At 39.5% G+C, this 19228-nt stretch overlaps 1 protein-coding gene across 8 annotated transcripts in view; it reads left to right on the top strand.

Annotated features, from left to right (window-relative positions):
• The window catches only part of LOC101687252 (zinc finger protein 177), a 29170-nt gene extending 14217 nt beyond the window's left edge, over window positions 1-14953 (top strand). For 6 of the 8 annotated variants that reach the window (XM_045084474.1, XM_045084449.1, XM_045084456.1 and 3 more), the window contains 5 exons: window positions 10443-10528; window positions 11145-11271; window positions 11721-11813; window positions 12311-12393; window positions 12918-14953. In XM_045084474.1, the coding sequence (XP_044940409.1) occupies window positions 10496-10528; window positions 11145-11271; window positions 11721-11813; window positions 12311-12393; window positions 12918-14024 (1443 nt within the window). In that variant the 5' untranslated portion in view covers window positions 10443-10495 and the 3' untranslated portion in view covers window positions 14025-14953. Of the gene's footprint in view, window positions 1-8315; window positions 8441-10442; window positions 10529-11144; window positions 11272-11720; window positions 11814-12310; window positions 12394-12917 lie in introns of those variants that run through there. The other 2 variants (XM_004781981.3, XM_045084485.1) reach the window with 2 other exon arrangements.
• The last annotated feature ends 4275 nt before the right edge of the window (window positions 14954-19228 follow it).

The following is a 19228-nucleotide window of genomic DNA, read 5'->3' as shown; positions in this document are numbered from 1 at the left end:
GGACTGAGTCATTTCATCTTCATTACAACTCTCTGAGGAGCCACTGTTCTTATTCTACTTATGTGATTTACGTGACATGAAATATGCACCATCATTTCTGGTGGATTCTAGCTCAGTGTTTTGAGCTAACAGAGGAACCCTAGCCACTGACTCCAGGCTTTCTGGTCTCATCGAGATTAGCAGCAGCCAAATTCTGTTCCTCTGGCTTCTGTATTACAAGTGGCCAGATTTTCGGAATTATTGTGTTCCCCTCAGTAGAGAATTCACAATTCAATTAGAACACAGATTCCACACAGAAACCCACTGTTGATGTTGCAGCTGACCCAGAACTGCCAGCAGAACTGAATCTGCCCTTCCTCTCAAAACGTGGCCATCTACTAATTGCAAAGAATGTGAAACCTACATTCAGCCAAAAGTGATAGCAGATAGTCATAGGCTGGGCCTTGATAGGAGTGAAAACTAGCCCATGGTTTTGCAGCTGTGACTGAATAATTTTTATGAGTTTTTTGAATAGTTCAATAATTTTTATCTCATTTTCAGTTCTCCCATTTCGTTTCCCTCTCGTTGTGGAAATTACACAGGCAATTTCATCCTTCCAATTGTACATGCACATTGTGCATAGTCTTGTTAGGCATCAGATATTCGGAATATAACCATGATAATAATTAAGCACATGACTACTCTTAAGCCACTTACTCAGCAGATCCGAAAAATGAACATGAAAACCCCCGTGGCTGGCACCAGAGACCTTATTCTAGTACGATTTTACTATGATTTAATCATACCAGAATACGGCTGACCTTTTTGCTTCTCATTTTGCTTTTTAGTAATCATTCTTCAAATTCAGAGTCCCAAATAGAAGGGATATTTTTCTCCACTGTTTCGGCACCTGTAACAGTAAAAATGATTTAATTTCAGATTGTCACGGTTATATGTGTTGGTTTTCAGGAATTTCGAAAAAAATGCAAAATTAATTAAAATTGAGTCTGATCTCGGTGGGGACTTATTTTGGTTAGGAAGATAGGAGGGCTAGTGACCTCACATGTGAATCCATAATGGCTTAGAAGTGAGGTTTATGCCCCTTTTCCTTTGTCGCTCAGTCACTTTTTCGGTTTGGGGGAACTCCTCTTTCCCCTTGGAGAGATCATGTAGCGTCAAGGATGGCTCTGAGATCAAATTGCTCCACTCTTCGCGTTGCCCCTTTACTCTTTTTTAATCCCTGCACCTAAGATGGGGCACGAACTTACCATCCCAGATCAAGTGTGGTTTGCCCTATGGACTGAGCCAGGAGTTTCCCCCCTTTATTAAGGGAATACAAAAACTCCCCTTGTCCTTTTACCCTGCAGCACCTCCTTGGCCAATCTCCCAGCCCCTGCCTTCTCCGCACAGCAGCGCCCCAGGGTGGATCAGTGGAAAGTCACAGTCTCTGAGGGCGTCGGGCACAGCCTGAGGCCGGAAGCGGAAGTGCACCCTGGCTGTAGCCCAGGTGTGGGTCTGCGGGTTGGAGGGGCTGTGCCGCATTGCGGCGAGGTCAATTGGACGGTTTCCAGCGCCAACAGCTTCGAGGCCACGGCACTTCTGGGCCTCATGGTGCCCCTCCGCACCAGGACTCCCAGCCGTCCCTGTCTTTCCTACCTGGGCCTTGACCCCCTTCCATCTGTGGCCACTCGGGACATCGGGCCGAGAGGAGGCGGGTGGGGATGTGGTCAGGGCGTGCCGGCAAGGACTTCAACCCATCCTCCGTACTCCTCTCTTTAAAGTTCTCCCCCAAATTAAGAGTTGTTTTTCCTCAAGAAAATTCTCTTTTCTGTCTCACTTTCTGCGTTAACGGCATTACCTTGAAATACTTATCACTAAGATCCTCCCCACCCCGGACCCCGACCTGGCTTGGATTTGTGCAGATGGATCTTAGTCCCCTGTGGACAGATGGATGGTTGAATTTCTCCCCTCTCCATGGGGTTGTGCATGTTTCTTAACATTTCTGCGCCAGGGTCGTATTTAGAGGTAAAGTTGTGGGGTCATGTGTAGTATGTCCAATGGTATTGTCAACCACCCCAGTCCATGGGGCTTCGTCTGTTTTGAACTTTCAGAGTGTTTCTTTTCCATCCAGCAAGCTGTAGATCTCTTTGGTTTTCAGATAATTTACCTGTAGATTCTTGGATGTTTACATTATAACAGTCATGTCATCTGTGAATAATGACAGGTTTATTCTTCCTCTGTAATCTTACAACCTGTTATGTCTCCCTATCCTTGTCCCCCCAACCCCATCCCACATTTTCCCTAACACTCCCTAATACACAACACTGCTAAGACTTAAAACTCGACTAGAGGAGCCACCACTGCATTTCTCTGTGTCTCAAAGGCCCTCTGCTTATCGCTAGGAAGTTAGATGTTTGTGGGGGGGAGGGGGAAACAACCCCATCTCAGGACCCTGAGATCATGACCTGAGGTGAAGTCTAGAGTGGGATGCTCAACCAACTGAGCCATGCAGACACCCCTTGAATTGTGTTTTTTTTTTATAGAATTGGCTAAGATTATTTTTAAGTTCTGTGAAATGTTGACTATTGCAAGACATTTATACTGTGTCACTGAGATGATCATAGTTTCCTTTGATCTATGAATTAGACAAATATTAGTAGATTTTCTGTTAAGCATCTCTGATATTCCTGGAATAAACGCAACTCGGTTGTGATGTAATAACATCATTTATTGATGTATTTGGTTTGACCTTTAGGTTGTTTATATCTGTTCATTAATGAAATTGCCTATCATTTAGGTATTTTTTTTACTATGGCTGTGTAATGCTTACTGTCAACATTATACCAGTCACAAAGAATGTTCTTCCCTTTAATACCTTTAGTCAAGGTAATCCCTTTGAGTAACACAGACTGTTTTGTAAAGTTGTTTAAAAAAGAGGCGTATCTGCTTCCTCCTCCTTTCTCCCTTGTGGTAATTGTATAAGGTATTGTAATAGAATAATCAGAATGCAAACGTGACATTTTGGGGTCATGCAGAATTCTGGAGTTTTGCATGATGCCTAAATTTCTAAATAAAACCTTCTAAGTATATAACTCTTTCTTTATAGAGTCAGTAAGTTACTATCTCTGCTAATGTTTAGTAATATACAAATATGTGATGTAACCAGAGTCTTCATGAGTATGTCTGATTCCTGAAAAATTTTGAGTCCGATTAGAATTCTCTCCTCTTCAAATGGCAGAACCAACTTATACAATTCAAGCCTTGTGGGGTTTTTTGTGTGGTGAAATTTAAATGCCTGGCTCTTCATTTTGTTTTATATTTTGTTTTGTTTTAAGATATCTGTCCAGGCAGTAAGTTTCTGGGGCTGGGGAGGTGAGAAATCTCTCTGAGGAGGTCAGCAATAGCCCCAGTTATTTCAAGTTTTTCAGCATTTTTTTTATTGTGATGAAAAATATATATAACAAGGGGTGCTTGGGTGGCTCAGTTGTTTGGGTGTCTGACTCTTGATTGTTGGCTCAGGTCTTGATCTCAGAGTTGTGAGTTCAGGCCCCACCTTGGGTTCCATGCTGCATGTGGATCCTACTTTAAAATACATACATACATACACGTGTGTATACATCTGTGTGTGTGCATGTATGTGTGTACACATGTATCACATGTGTGTTATATACATATATATGAAAACATAAAATTTGCCATTATAAGCATTTTAAACATAAAATTCAATGGCATTAATGACATTCACAATGTTGCATAGCCCTCACTGCCTGGTTCATTTTTTGTAATTTTAATACTACTTAGTTTGTTTATTTCTGTAGAGGCATTTTTTGTAAATTTTATGTCTCAAGAAATTGATGGATTTCCTGTGAGTTTTGAGCTCGATTGGCAAAATTAATCATAATATTTTATATGTTTAATCTCTGTAGCATTTATAATTGTATAGGGGGGTGTTTAATTTTCTTTGAGCCTTCTCCCTTCTTGAATAATCTTGCATGATTTCTTCCTATTTTATCAATTTCAAAGGGCCAAAAAAATTTTTTTTTGCTTGATTGATCTCTACTTTTTTTTTTAATTTATTTATTTTAGAGAATGCACAAGTGGGAGGAGCAAAAGGCAGAGGGTGAGAGAATCTCAAGGGTACTCTATGCTCAGTGTGGAGCCCAGGCAGGGCTCGATCTCACTACCCTGAGATCATAGTCTGAGCTGAAACTAAGAGTTGTTGGCTGCTTAATTGACTGTACCACCCAGGTACCCCTACTTTTTGTTTTCTAGTTCTTCATTTCTTTTTCCTATCTTTTTTCCTTTAACTTTTCTTCTTTTGGGATTTTTTTTCTCAATTCTTTAACTGGAAACTTAGGTTAATTCTTCACTTTTCTCTAATGTAAATATATAAAGCCTACTTTTTTATTTTTTTTCTAAGGCCTGCTTTAGCTGCAGCTTACAAGATTTGGTAGTTAGAATTGATCGATAATCATAGTATTACATATTTTCTAATTCCAGTTTAATTTATCAATTATATATTTTATTCATGAGTTACTCATAAAGATGATGTTCTCTAAACTCCAAATGTATGGCTTTTAATATTAGATCAAACCATGTGAACCTGCTAAGTTTCCACCATTTTTTTATCTACAGAAATGGCAGTGTTGGGGCGCCTGGGTAGCTCAGTTGGTTTAGCGTCTGCCTTTGGCGCAGGTCGTGATCCCAGGGTCCTGGAATCAAGCCCCACATCAGGCTCCTTGCTCAGTGGGGAGCCTGCTTCTCCCTCTCCCTCTACCTGCCACTTTCCCTGCTTTTTGCTCACTTGCTCTCTCTCTCTCTCTCTGTGCCAGATAAATAAATAAAATCTTTTTAAAAATAAATAAATAAATGTCAGTGTCATATGGCTCAACATAATAGTCTTCTTTTTTAACTGAATTTCATTTTGGTCAAGGAACATATCTGTATATAAATCCCTCAAAAGCTTTAAAACTAGTGCTCACATCGCAGCATATATACTAAAATTGAAAGCTTTAAGACTGGCTGTATATTATAGGAAGAGAGCTAGTTTTTATAAATACTCCACTTGTGCTTGAAAAAAATATGTGTATTCTCCATTTATGAGTGTAGTGTTTGTGTTTTAGGTGTGAAAGGGTCCGTGGACAAAAGGACGAGACCAATACAAAGTGAAAGTTAAGCAGGGCTTTATTTCGTGCCAAGCATCAAAAACCAGAACCAAACGTTGGGGGTCACCTTTCACAAAGGAAAGTGACAACATTCTATTCTCATAGGCTAGTTTTTATAGAGTAAAAGCCACATAGTTGAGCCTGGCCAATGAGAATGCAGCACACAGAAAATGTCACACAATCATGCTGGGTTTCGTACTGGCAGCCAATTAGATTACATTTTACCCCACGATAGTCACTTAACTCAGCCTATGACCTCGGCTAGAATTAGCGCCTTGGTCTGGTGTCCAAAGGGTGGGGGCTCACACTCCCTGGTGGGTATTATGTGCGCTTTTACTTGATTGGACAACTCCACCTGGCTGAACATGTCCTTGGTGGGTAGGGAGGTAATACGTGCGCTTTCCCTTGATTGGACGTTCCCATCTGGCCAAACACGTCCTGGTGGTATCTGGACTCCGTTATCTCTGGTCAGCCTGACATGTCCTGGTATCTGTGCTCCGTTATTGGGACTATTTGGCCGTGTTTCACCAGTCAGCCGTATTTCACCGGTTTTGTTTTTAAGCGCTTTCTCCCTGGGGGAAGGGGTAGGTTCAATCTAAGTTCACTACCTATATATCGGGGATGGCTATTCTATGGGGGTGAAGCCAGTACTGACCAAATTGGCCCTTACAGGTGAAGCTTGTTCATTTTATTCAAATCTTTACTTCCTCTTCCCCGCCCCCCCCCCACTGACCTCTACATCACTGACAATAGTATGTTAAAGTCTTCAACATTGATGGTGATTTGTGTATTTCTCCTTTAATTCTCTTAGCTTTTATGACAGTGTGAGTCTGCGCAACTTCAGAATCTTTATATATGTCTAGTGAATTGAACCTCTTCTAATGTAGTTGTCTTTCATAATACCTTTTGTTTTAAAATGTGTGAAATCAAGAGGCACTTAAGTGACTCAGTCAGTTAAGCATCCAACTCTTGGTTTCAGCTCAGGTGTTGATCTCACATTTTTGAGTTCAAGCCCCATGTTGGGCTCCATACTGGGCATAGAGCCTATATTTTTGTTTTGTTTTGTTTTTTTAATCTGAAAATAAACAATTTTGGTTAATATATATATTTGCCTGGTGTATCATTTTTATTTTTGAGATTCAGTCTTTTTGGTTTATTTTTTAAAGATTTTATTTATGTGTCAGAGAGAGAGTGCGCAAGCAGGCAGAGCAGCAGGCAGAGGCAGAAAGAGAAAAGCAGGCTCCCTGCTGAGCAAAGAGCCCAACTTGGGATCCCAGGACCCTGGGATCATGACCTGAGCTGAAGGCATCAGCTTGACCAACTGAGCCACACAGGTGTCCCATCAGTCTTTCTGGTTTTGTTTTGGTTTTTTTAAAGATTTTATTTATTTATTAGAGAGAGCCCAAGCAGGGGGAGCACCAGAGGGACAGGGAGAAGCAGGTTCCCCACTGAACAGAGAGCCCAACGTGAAGCTAGATCCCAGGACTCTGGGATCATGACCTCAATCAAAGGCAGATGTGTAACTGACTGAGCCACCCAGATGCTCTTGTTTTGGTTTTAAATGCATCTCATGAAAGAGCATAGAGCTGTAATTCATCTTAATCTAACATGTCAATCTTTGTTTTTAAACTGTAGAGTTTAATCCATTTACTTGTATATTGATTGTGATTATTGATATCAATATTTTCTACTGTCTTGCATTGTGCTTTTTACTTTATCTGCTTTTTTTTGTTTCTTTTCTCTGCTTATATATATTTTCCTTACTTTTGGAATAATTGAGAGTTTGGGGGGTTTTTGTTCCATTTTTTTCTTCTAGACTGTGAGTTAAACCTGTGAGTCCATTCACTTAGTGGTCATCCTAGTATCTTTATCAGGCACACTTAAAGTCAAAAGCTAATCAACATCTCTATTCTGTTCTGCAAGAATACAAGTAGCATAAAACTGCAGTCATCTCCCTCCAAATTTAAGTGTTTTTTTATTCAGTATTAGGATTCTAGCTTGCTTTTCCTTCTCACAAATTAGACTATTATTACCATTTTATATGATCAAGGTTCATTTACTTTACATGTTACGTCCCCCAATAATGGGTCCATGGTCAAAGGAGCGAGACTAATACAGAGTGAAGGTCAAGCAAAGCTTTATTTCACGCCAAGCATCAAGAATCAAACCTACCGCCAAACAGACCATCGGGGCCACACCTTACAGAGAAGATGACCCCTCTCTGCCTTACAGACTAGCTTTTAAGGGCAAAGGCCATGTGGTTGGGCCTGGCCACGCACAGGTGGCCAATGAAATTGTAATACACAGAGAAAGCTGCACAGTCATGCTAGGTCACACATAAGTGACCAATTGAATTACAGTTTGCCCTATAGTAGACATTTGAACTAGCCTTTTACCTTGGTCAGAATTGGCGCCTAAAAGGCACCCAGAGGGCAGGGCCCACACTCCTTGGTAGATAGGGAGACAGTATGTGTGCTCTACTGATTGGATGTCTCCACCTGACCCAACTCATCCCTGCCTTTGGGCTGTTATCTCCATCTGACCTGACCCACCCTTGTATTTGGGCTTCATTCATTACCTGGGACTGGTTTCCCGGACTTGCTTTTAAGTAAGTTCCCCTGGGGGGGGCAGGGTCAATTTAAGTTTTACTGCATAAAAAACAAAATGGCTGTTCAACTGAGGTGGAGCCACTCTGGCTAAATAGGCCCTTACATACCCATTTGATTATTGTTCACTCTACTTTTTTAACATTTCTGTTGCACAAACTCGTAATTTATTTTAGTGATCCTTTGATGGGTAAACTCTCTCAAGTTTTTACTTAAAAATGTCTTTATTTTATCCTTTTAAATTTTTAAGCTTTTCATAGGGAAATTTCAAGCACACATAAGAATAGAACAGTATAGTGAATCCTTATGTTGTCAACACTCAGCTTGGACATTTATCAATATTTTACCAATTTTGGATCATCATAGCCTGACTGTTTAATACACTATCCACATATGGCCATTTAAATTTAAATTTAAATTCTTTTTTTTTAAGATTTTTTTTTTTTAATTTGACAGAGATCACAAGTAGGAGAGATGCAGGCAGAGAGAGAGAGGAGGAAGCAGGTTCCCTGCTGAAGCAGAGAGCCCGATGCGGGACTCGATCCCAGGATCCCAGGATCATGACCTGAGCTGAAAGCAGAGGCTTTAACCCACTGAGCCACCCAGGCGCCCCTAAATTTAAATTCTAACACTGGCTTCATTTCAAGCGCTCAACAGCCTTATGTGAGTGGTGGCTCCTGTACTATTGAGGTAATAGTGCTGGGATAGTGCTAGTAGCCTGTCCACCTGTTTCTTTTTTTTTTTTTTTTTCCTGGAGGGTTTTTTAAAATAACACATTGTAGATATCACATCCTTTCATCAGTAAATACTTAAGTATGAATCTGTAGCTGGTACATACCACCATAGCATTTTCTCACCTGGCAGACTCCAGAGTTCCCTGATTGTCTCCAGAATATCTTTTTACAGTTGGTTTGCTCAAGTCAGGATTCTATCAGAGCTCCCACATTGTTTTTTGAGGTATAGATCTCTTAAGTACCTGTTTCATCTCCCTTTTTCCTTTTTTTGTTAATCAACTAATTGGAGATACTAAGTCATTTGTCTTTAAAGTGTTCTGCATTGTAGGTTTGGCTGATTGCTGCATCTTGGTGTTTAACTTGTTTATCTCTGTATTTCCTGTTGAAAGTCTTTAGTCTAGAAGCTTGGCTAGATTTAGGCTTAACAGGAAGTTTTTAGCATTATCACAGTACTGAGCCATTCAGGTGTCCCTTCATGATGTCATTTTAACAGGTCCCTCAGTCCTTCCTCTTTCCTCTTTTTATAAACTGCTAATGTGAAAAGATTTGTCAGGGGTTTTTTTGGCAAAAATACTTCACAGATGGTACTGTTTCTTCTTACATCATATCAGAACTTCCGTGATCAGATACCTTCATATCTTGAAAGATGAAAGGCCAAGGAATAGGTCCAGATCAAAGAAGAGTAAAGAACCATGGTTTGAGGGCATGGTCCTATATGGGAAATTTACAAAGTGATTGCTATAAAGGACATTATTGGGCCAGTTAGTGAAATGCTGCATATGGAGTGTTAAATCCATATTAAATAATCCTGATTTTGCTCATTGTGGTTACATTGGAGAATATCCAAGTTCCGGCGTCACTCTGAAGTACAGAGGAGAAAGGGTCATGACATCTGCTGTTTTCCCTCGAACAGACTTCTCTTAACATTCTTGCTGAAACAGAGAGGGAACACAGGGGTAGAGAGAGAAAGCAAACTTTAATGGTGAAGAGTCTGTGGAAGTTCATGTTCACACCATTATTTTCTTTCAGTTTGAAAGTTTTTTCAGAATTAAAAGTCAGAAATAAACATCCCCATTTACTTCTCACCTAATAACTTAGTAGCTGTTGGTGGTCATTGCCATGATCCATTAATGTACTAGTGCTTTAGAATGGTGACTTTCTGACTCTAGTGTTTTCTTTATGATAAACGAAGCTTCTTATAAAGCTTGTACAATTCTTCTGTAAAGAACTTCACCTCATTACAGCAGTTTGGAAATCATAAAAATATTTTCCACAAAAGAGAGAGGGATATATGCTTGATTCTTTCCTTTCAGAATTTTCAGAATTATGAGTTGATAGCCTGGCCCCCTCCAACACTGACCAGTAGAGTTTTTTTTTTTAATATCATTATGAACTCTTTATTTTGTTTTAGATTTGATGATTTCAACATATTGCAGTCATTTTTTAAACTGTTCCATCTTAAGCCAAGGGGAGCTGTTTTTTTTTTTTTTTAAATTTCCTCCTTTGTCTTTTTGATACAACCCCATTAGCCTTTGTTGGGTTTCTTGGTTTCTGCTATATGATGTTTCAGACTCACCTTGAACATTTCCTGTTCTACACTGGACTCAGCTGTTTCTCAAATGAGCCCCCTTGTTTCTTTCCTGGGCAAATGACATTTAGAGGCATGGTGGTTTTAGAAAGGCACATTGCTTCTCACAGTGCCTTTTGACTCTAGACATTTTTAGTAGTTCAGTCTAGAAAAAAAGTGTAAAAGCTAAAAATAAATCCTATATTCCTGATTCCTACTTGTTCTAGGATAGGAAAGTAAAATACTAACAGGGAAGTGTACTGTGGGTTTGTGTGTGTGTGTGTGTGTGTGTGTGTGTGTGTTCCTTCTGAAGCTAGTATGTGGAAGCTTCTAGGGTGTAAGTGTTGAATATCTGTCCAACCCAGACTCTGGTGGCTTCTTTCTTCTCTAGGTCTGCTTGCTTAGAACCCTGTCTGGTAAGGAGGGAGACACACAGGAGGAAGAATGGCTGCAGGATTTCTGACAACCAGGTCACAGGTATACAGGAAATTATTCTCTTTCCAAAAAACATTGCTGTTCCCAAAGGAGACATCTCTTGCCCCTGACCTACAATTTCAACTGAGCTGGCCTCAGTCTTCCCCACTTCTCTGGGCCTCTCAATGAGATAAAGAATGCAGTAGGAAAGACTTCTATTGCTACATCATTTGTTAATTTTTTTTTTCCAAGATCTTCCTCTAAGTTGAGTATTGGTTCCATATTCTGCTGGGTGCTGTGCAGGACAAGAGAGATTTTTCACTAGGAAAAGCATTCATTTTCCAAGTATTTTTCTCATCCTGCCGTACAGTCAATCTGTACTCAATCTTGGCTAAGACTGGGTAAGACTAGTAGTGGGAAGAGCAGGTCAACTATATATTAGACAGGATGCTTAAAGCATGAGTCTAGATGAGATGATCCAGGCAGGGAGAGCAAAAGAGGAGAGTTCTAAGAACTGAGCCTTGAGTCTCAGTTAATGAGATACTGGGAGGCCTCTGAAGCACCTGCAGGCCTGCTGTGTGCTAGTCTCTTTCCCCAGTGCTGGCAGCCTCTCCACCATTCTTTTCCTACGTTGTTAGAGATGAGCCTTGCCTGAGCCACAATGCATGTGATGTTTCAGGATTCAGTGACCTTTGAGGAGGTGGCAGTGGACTTCTCCCAAGAGGAGTGGGCGCTGTTGGACCCTGCTCAGAAAACCCTGTACAGAGACGTGATGCTGGAGAACTACAGGAACCTGGCCTCCGTGGGTAAGACTGGCCTCATTCCTTCATTCTCTCATTTCTTCATGCAGCAAATGGTCCTTCCTCACATACCATGTTCTAGGATATGTGAAAAGAATGACAATACATGGTAAAGACAAAAAGAATAGCTTCTGCCCTTATGGGGCAGTCTCATGGCTTTCCATAAAAACACACTGATTTCATTTTCATTATTATTGTAAAATTTAGGTGATTTGCATTATGTCTCTGCTCTTAGACTTGGATTTCGAGGGTTAGTTCCCTGTGGATAGGGCATATGTAGGTGTCTGTTTTGTGGACCTTGTAAAAGAGCTCAGATCTGATTCTTTGGTCACTCCTGAAGTTTTACTTGTCTATCTTCAGAATCCCTTAATATCAAAGTATTGGAATCAGTTTTGTGGACAGATTTCTTGTGTCCTTCACAGTTCCCCACCTCATGTGTCTTTCTCTGTGAGCAGGATACCCTCTCTGCAAACACAGTCTGATCACGGAGGTGGAGCAGGAAGTGCTGGGGACAGAGGAGGGGGCAATTCTCCAAGGGGCCTTTACAGGTGAGCCCCAAGCAGAAAGGAGTCATTATGTGGAGGAGACTTGGTGAGGGATGGTCCATTTGGGCCTGTCAGTTTGTGGAAGAACCAGGCCATTATGTGAGCTTTCCGTCTTTCACCATCTTGCCTTTCATTCACGTTTTCATGTGGTCTCAGAGAAAAAGCTGTTTTAATTCCTCTTTAAATTTGACATTTCCTTGAATACTTTTTGTTCCATTTTCCCTACTTCGCTTTCCAGATAATACACTCTCCTATTATTCCAAACCTCCAGAATCCTTTCCAAATGAAATACTTCCCATTTCCATTGCTTATTCTTATCATTAGCATCTTTTCCCAGAGCCAACTTCCTAGAACAGGTCCTCTGGTCACAGGTTATATCTTCTCTTTCACATTTCCTTTCCATATTTAGTGTTCCTGAAAACAATTCATAGGGTGTCCACCTCTTTTTTTCTGTTATCCTTACTTTTTATCGCAATAGTTTCAAAATTTTTCAATTTCAGATTGGGATATTCAACTGAAATCAAAAGATGGGATTCCTCTGAAGAATGCTTCTGGGGGAAAAACTTGCAATAGCATAAAAATGGTAAGATTCACCAGGAATGATTTCTGATTATTTTTAAAGTATGAGGAGTCTTTGATGCTATTGAGTTAAAGCACCAGCTTCCAAATGAGGCAAGACAGTGAGGCAGGTAGCATTCACTCACCAGAAAGCTGTCTCAGAAACATCTTCCTGAATCTCATAAAATTAGAGAAATCTCTAAACCAAGCTCAATATTTGCTGCCCCACAGAGAATACCAAAAAGTAAACATTTATTTAAATGTTTGTAAGTATTTAATACATGGTTAATTCATTCTTCACTCATTATTGGCAAAATTCTGTATATAGGATGCCCTTTGTTAAGAATGATGGAGTCCTGGGTTAGAGCATTCAGTTGATTCAACTTGAACTAATAGGGGGAAAAAAAATCACATACATGCACTGAAAATAGTAAAAATGTCAGTCATAATCATGTACTTCCTATATATGGCAGAATCCACACAGAAGAGAATTCCCATGAGTGTAAAGAAAGTGAGAAAGTCTTTAGTTACCACTTACTTGTTCTGCAGGTACCAACTCAACCTGGCAAGAAACCCTTGGAATTTGATCATTGTGGAAAATTCATCAGAAAGAACTATCACTTTATATGTACAAGATATTGTGAGGGAGAGAAATGCTTCAATTATAAAGAATATGGGAAGGACCTTGGCCACCCCTCAACTCTTAGCAGTCATGTAAGTACTCACAGTGGAGAGAAAACTTGTGAGTTTAATAATTGCAGCAAAGCTTTCCATCAAGAGGCATCCCTTAGGAAATGCTTAAGGACTCTCACAAGAGAGAAATCTCATCCGTGTAATCAGTGTCTTAGGTCCTTCAGCTTACACTCTTCCTTTTCAGTACATGTGCAAATACCTACTGGAGAGGAATTCTGTGAATGCCATGATCATGGAGAACGAGCCTCCCTTGGTGTCCACAAAACAATGTGTACCATGGAGGAAAGCTCAGAATGTAAGGAGCACGGAAAAGCGTTCACCAGCAGCTCGTCCCTTCAGAAATGTGTGAGACCTTGTGCCAGAGAGAAGCCTTATGAATGTGGTGACTGTGGGAAAGCCTTCATTTTTCAGTCTTCCCTTAAAAAGCATGTGAGATCTCACACGGGAGAGAAACCGTATGAGTGTAATCACTGTGGAAAATCCTTCAGCCAGAGCTCTCATCTTAATGTGCACAAAAGGACTCACACTGGAGAGAAACCCTATGACTGTAAGGAATGTGGCAAGGCTTTCACTGTTCCTTCATCCCTTCAGAAGCATATGAGAACCCACACTGGAGAGAAACCCTACGAATGCAGTGACTGTGGGAAAGCCTTCATTGATCAGTCATCCCTTAAGAAACACACTCGGTCTCACACTGGAGAGAAACCTTACGAGTGTAGTCAGTGTGGAAAATCCTTCAGTACAGGCTCTTACCTCATCGTGCACAAGAGAACTCATACTGGAGAGAAAACCTATGAGTGTAAAGAATGTGGGAAGGCCTTTAGGAATTCCTCGTGCCTAAGGGTACACGTGAGAACTCACACAGGAGAGAAGCCCTATCAATGCATTCAGTGTGGAAAGGCATTCAGCACCAGCACTAACCTTATAATGCACAAGCGAATACATACTGGGCAGAAAGTTTGAGTGAAATGACTACAGGAAAGCCTTTGTTGGGCCTTTACCCCTCATTCCTCATTTTACAACTCACACAAGAGAGAAGCCCTGCTGTGACCAATGTAGAAAGCCCAGGCACAACTCTTGACTTACGCTATACTGAGAACAATCTTACGAATGTTATCGTTCTGTGATTGTCTTTATCAGTGAGTGTCTCATCCTGAAAGTGTGACAGCTTGTTAACTGATGAGAATTAAAGGTTATATGGCACTCTAAATGCTCCCTAGTCTATACCACAAAATTTTGATAAATAACGTTTTCACCATAATTTAGTACTGAATGTGGTCCAATCCTCATCAAGATGTCTTGGACCTGTAGGTTATTTAGAAATGGATTTTTAATGTGCAGACTCTGCATATTTTAGTTATTTTTGGTAGATTTCTAATTTAATTGGATTATACACAGATGCGTGGTCTTTATGATGTAGATTATGTATGACATTATTTAAAACAAAATTATTGGAGACTTGCTATGTGGCCCAATGTGTCGGATACAGCAAGTATCCCCAGATCCATTCCTCCTTCCCTTTCCTAAAGTAACAAAACTATAGTTATATTCAAGTTGGCAGTGTGAACAATTTTTTAAGGAACTCTCTCAACTTACTTTGCTGCTTTGAGCCCCCATAAGCTCTTGGTACTGGTCAGTGAGAAATAGGTAGAGGTCACTACTCATGGGTTCTAAAGAAGCTGTGGCAATGGGAGTATCTCAGTTGGCATCTTCTCTTCAACATTTGCCCTGTGTCCCATCCCTTTTTCTTTCCTAGAAAATAGACCAAGAGGATGATAGTCAGAGGCTACTGATTATACCACAGGAATATACAGTATCATTTGGCTGTACCAACCTCGGATTGCTTATTTCTGGGCTTCATCTAACACAAGAAAAATAAACTAACTGATGTAAACCACTCTGGAGGGAGCTTCTGTTTCAAGGGATTTCAGTTAACTGAGAATATCTCCTATGTGGTCAAGTCTTAGGAATCTTTTAAATATGGTTGGAAGCAATGCCTATTCTGTAATTATTCAGTATGATCAGTGTGTCTGATGTATGAATCTTTTGTTTTTAAAATTTTTATTATTACAAACCTCTCCTCATTTGTCCTTTATTGAGAGACGTATGTGAAATGTGATACTATTACTGGGGGTAGTCAGATTGTTTGTTTGTTTTTTTTAATTTTGTCTTACTTTTAGGCACTATAGCTAGATGCATACAAATGTGGTCATTTTATATTTCTTTTTTTAAGATTTTATTGTTACTTATTTATTAGAGAGCACGCACAGGAGGGTGAGGGGCAGGGGGAAAAGCAGGGTCTCTGCTGAGCTGGGAGCCCAATATGGGGCTCAATCCTGGAATCATGACATGAGTCGAAGGCAGATACTTAACAGACTGAGCCACCCAGGTGCCCCTCATTTTATATTTCTGATAAATTGTCCTTTCATTCTTTTTTTTAAGGTTTATTTGTTTATTAGAGAGAGAGAAAGCATGAACAGTGGGGAGAGGGGGAAGCAAACTCTCCACTGAGCAGGGAACCTGATGTGGGGCTCGATCCCAGAACCCCAGGATCCCAGGATCCCACTGGGATCATGACCTAAGCCGAAGGCAGACACTTAACCAACTGAGTCACCCAGGGACCCTTGTCCTTTCATTCTTATATTCTCCCCACTTTGCTCCCCTAATAATGTTTTAATTCACTTGGTATAAATGCAAACAATTGACTTAGCTGATAACATTTTCTCCTTACCAGTATGTGAGGACAACCAGAAACAACTTACCTCTCCTCAGCACTGTGGAGTGGTGGTCCCTGCAACACGAAGGGGGATCTCCTCAGCCACTACATCTCCTGTGGAGGCCAAAGAGATCAGGAGGTCCTCAGCAGCCATCACATATGTCCCTGTTATTCCTCACTTTGCTTCTGTTGTGATTTGTTCCCCTGCCTACCTGGTGGGAGATGAGATCCATGTTTCATGAAAAAGGGAAACGGGTAAGAACATTTTTCCCTGCTCCCCTTAAAAAATCTCGGGAGGTTTCTCAACTCAAACCCGTTTGTAAATCTCCTGGTCAATGTACGTGGGCTCTCGAGTGCCACTGCCTATCAACATGTAAGAGCATCTTCTTGAAAACCAAATGTTACAAAATTGGGATTCCCCCATATTGCTCTCTTGGAGAGAGATTCCAGTCCCTCTGAGGTTGAAAGGCACAGTCTAGAAAGGGAGGTCACTGCGCATAGCAAAGGTCCACTCAATACCATCAGGAGCTTATAGGTAAATACGTAAAGAAAAAAAATAGGGAAAGGTGAGAGACCAGAAGAAAAAAGGTATAGCAGCAGGGGCTCTATGTGACTACAAGTAACCCCTCCCTTCCCAAAGAACAGGAACTTTAAGTCTTCTGTACCAAGCAACTGTCAGGTCTATAAACATAATGTTAGTCTTCAATTGCTTACTCATTTAAAAATGATAACGAAAAATAAACCCATAGATACAGGGGAGAAAACAAAAGGTAAAGTAAATTATGTACATTTCCAACATTTAATATAGATATGTATATATGTAAATTATAAATATACACTACACACAACTAAACTAAAACAAAGATCCATAATTTGAATCAATTGAAAACTTAGTTATATATTAAGGTTTATATGTTAAAAACTTACATAAGTTTTATATATAACTATATATGCAACAAATAAGCAACAAAATTTATATATTAAAGAATTTACATATTACAAAGATAAAAGGGTCACCAAGGCTTTTGCACCTCCACAATTTGTTCTAAATTAAATATAACATTGCTAAAATACACTAATTGACAGGGCTTCATAAATTGTTATCAATACTAGGGCTCAAATTATAGCTATACTTGGGAACCCCACTAAATTTAAACATTTCTCCTATAATCAAAAAAATAATTAAAATAGAAGAAAGTAGGTGTACCCCACTGTAATTGTAATAATGTCTAAATTTCCCATAAGTATTGTAACCATCAACCTAAATTATCCCATCTTAATCATCAAGGCCCTGACAACCATGAAAAATAAATTTAAATTAAGATCTTTGGCTTTATTCCTTGATAAAACGATTCTGTGGATACTTGGTTAAAAAAATTAATATGGCTCAGTAGGTGTAAAAACTGGCTTTCAGGGTTTAAAACTTATTATACGGGGTGAATGGGTGGCTCAGTTGGCTAAGCGAGTGCCTTCAGCTCGGGTCATGATCCTGGGGTACTGGGATCCAGTCCCACATTGGGCTCCCAGATTGGCGGGGAGTCTGCTTCTTCCTGACCTTCTCCCCTCTCATGATCTCTCTCTCAAATAAAATCTTAAAAAAAATAAAACTTATTATATAAGCATAATAAAGAGGTACTTATCTCTACTGCTTCTCCACTTAATAATTCAATTTTGCCTATCTCAAAAATTTAGGATAAATAACTATATCTTATCTTTTGGTATTAACCAAGTAAAGAGTAGTCGAGAGTTCCTGGACTATGCAAATGGAACTGCCAGCCATATGTGACAAAGCACTGGAATGTTACTGCTTTCCATCTCTTACTTTATTAAAAAAAAAAAAAATGGACGAAAGATCAACCAAAGACAAAACTGCAAAATTCCCAGAAGAAAGCATAGGAGGAAAGCTTTTTGACATTGAATTTGGCAATGGTTTCTTAGATGCGATACCAAAAACACTTGCAATCAAAGAAAAAAAATAGATAAATTGTAGTTTATCAAAATTAAGATCTTTTGTACTTAAGAGGTCCATCATCAACATTTAAATACTTTTGTACTCCAAAGAACACATCAAGAAAGTGAAAGACAACCCATGGAGTGGTAGAAAATATTTGCAATTCATATATGCAAAAAGAAACTTCCATGCAGAATATATAAATAACTCTTACTAAACAATGACAAATAATTCAATTTTAAAATAGACAAGAGATTTGAAGAGACATTTCTCCAAGGACATAACAAATAGCAACAAATACATGAAAAGTTACCACTAGTCATCAACATCACTGGTAGAAAAATGACCCAAATCACAAGGAGATACCACTTCTTACCATTTAGAATAGCTAATAAAAAAAAATTAACAAATGACATTGGGAAATAGCTCATATACTGATGAGTAAAGTATAAAATGGTGTAGCCACTTTGGAAAACAGTCTGATAGTACTTCAAAAGGTCAAATATATAATTACTATTTGACCCAGCAATTCCAGTCCTAGGTAGATACCTATTAATTAATTAATTAATTATTAATTAATTTCGTGTGTCAGCTAGACTGTGTCATGAAATACCTAGATATCTCATTAATGTCATTTTTGGCAGTGCCTGTTGGCATATTCCAGGAGTTTCGCATTTAAATAAATAGACTAAGCATAGCATATCACCCTCCCCAACATGGACAGATATCATCCAATGCGATTTAGGACCTGAATGGACGAAAAAGCAGAGGACGACTGTGTTCTCTTTTTCTCTCTGATTGTTGAACCGGGATAGTGATCTTCTGCTCTTGGTATTCCTCTTCTTGGGCTTTGAGACAGGGACTGAAATCTACATTGTGGGCAGTCTGGCTCCGGAGTGTTTGAAAGGTACCACCTACTTTCATAGTTCTCGTAGACTGAGAGATTTCTCAGCTTTCATAGTTATGTAAGTAGTTCCTTATATAAAAAGTCATGTTGTATATGTATAAGTACGTATAAAGTATGTTGTGTCCATTGTATGTGTGTATATATAATAGATCCTTCTGAACTCACCATAAATTTCAGGGCTATATGTTCTATTTCTCTGGGGAATTCTAATACAATACCCAGGATAAATTAAAATATGTCTGCAGACACACAAAAATATGTGAATGTTCAGAGCAGCAGTACTCATAATACCCACAAAGTGTAAACAACCTAAATGTGCATCAATTGATAAATATATTAATAACATGTAGTATATCCATACAAAGGAATATCATTCAGCAATTAAAAATGATGCATACTACAACACATATGAACCTTGAAAACATGCTAAGTGAAAAGAAGCTATCAGCAAAGGATTTTATGATTTCATTTACATGAAATGTCCAGAAAAGGCAAATCTTTAGAGTGAGAAAATACATTCATGGTTACCTACTCACTAAGAGAGGAAGAAAATGGGATGATAGCCAAAGGAATGATTCTTTTGGAGTGACAAA

Source organism: Mustela putorius, unplaced genomic scaffold (assembly GCF_011764305.1).
Source record: "Mustela putorius furo isolate JIRA1106 unplaced genomic scaffold, ASM1176430v1.1 tig00000095_pilon_pilon_pilon, whole genome shotgun sequence".
Classification (NCBI taxonomy): domain Eukaryota; kingdom Metazoa; phylum Chordata; class Mammalia; order Carnivora; family Mustelidae; genus Mustela; species Mustela putorius.
Note: the sequence above shows the minus strand (reverse complement) of the source record. Positions and strands in the feature narration are given on the sequence as shown.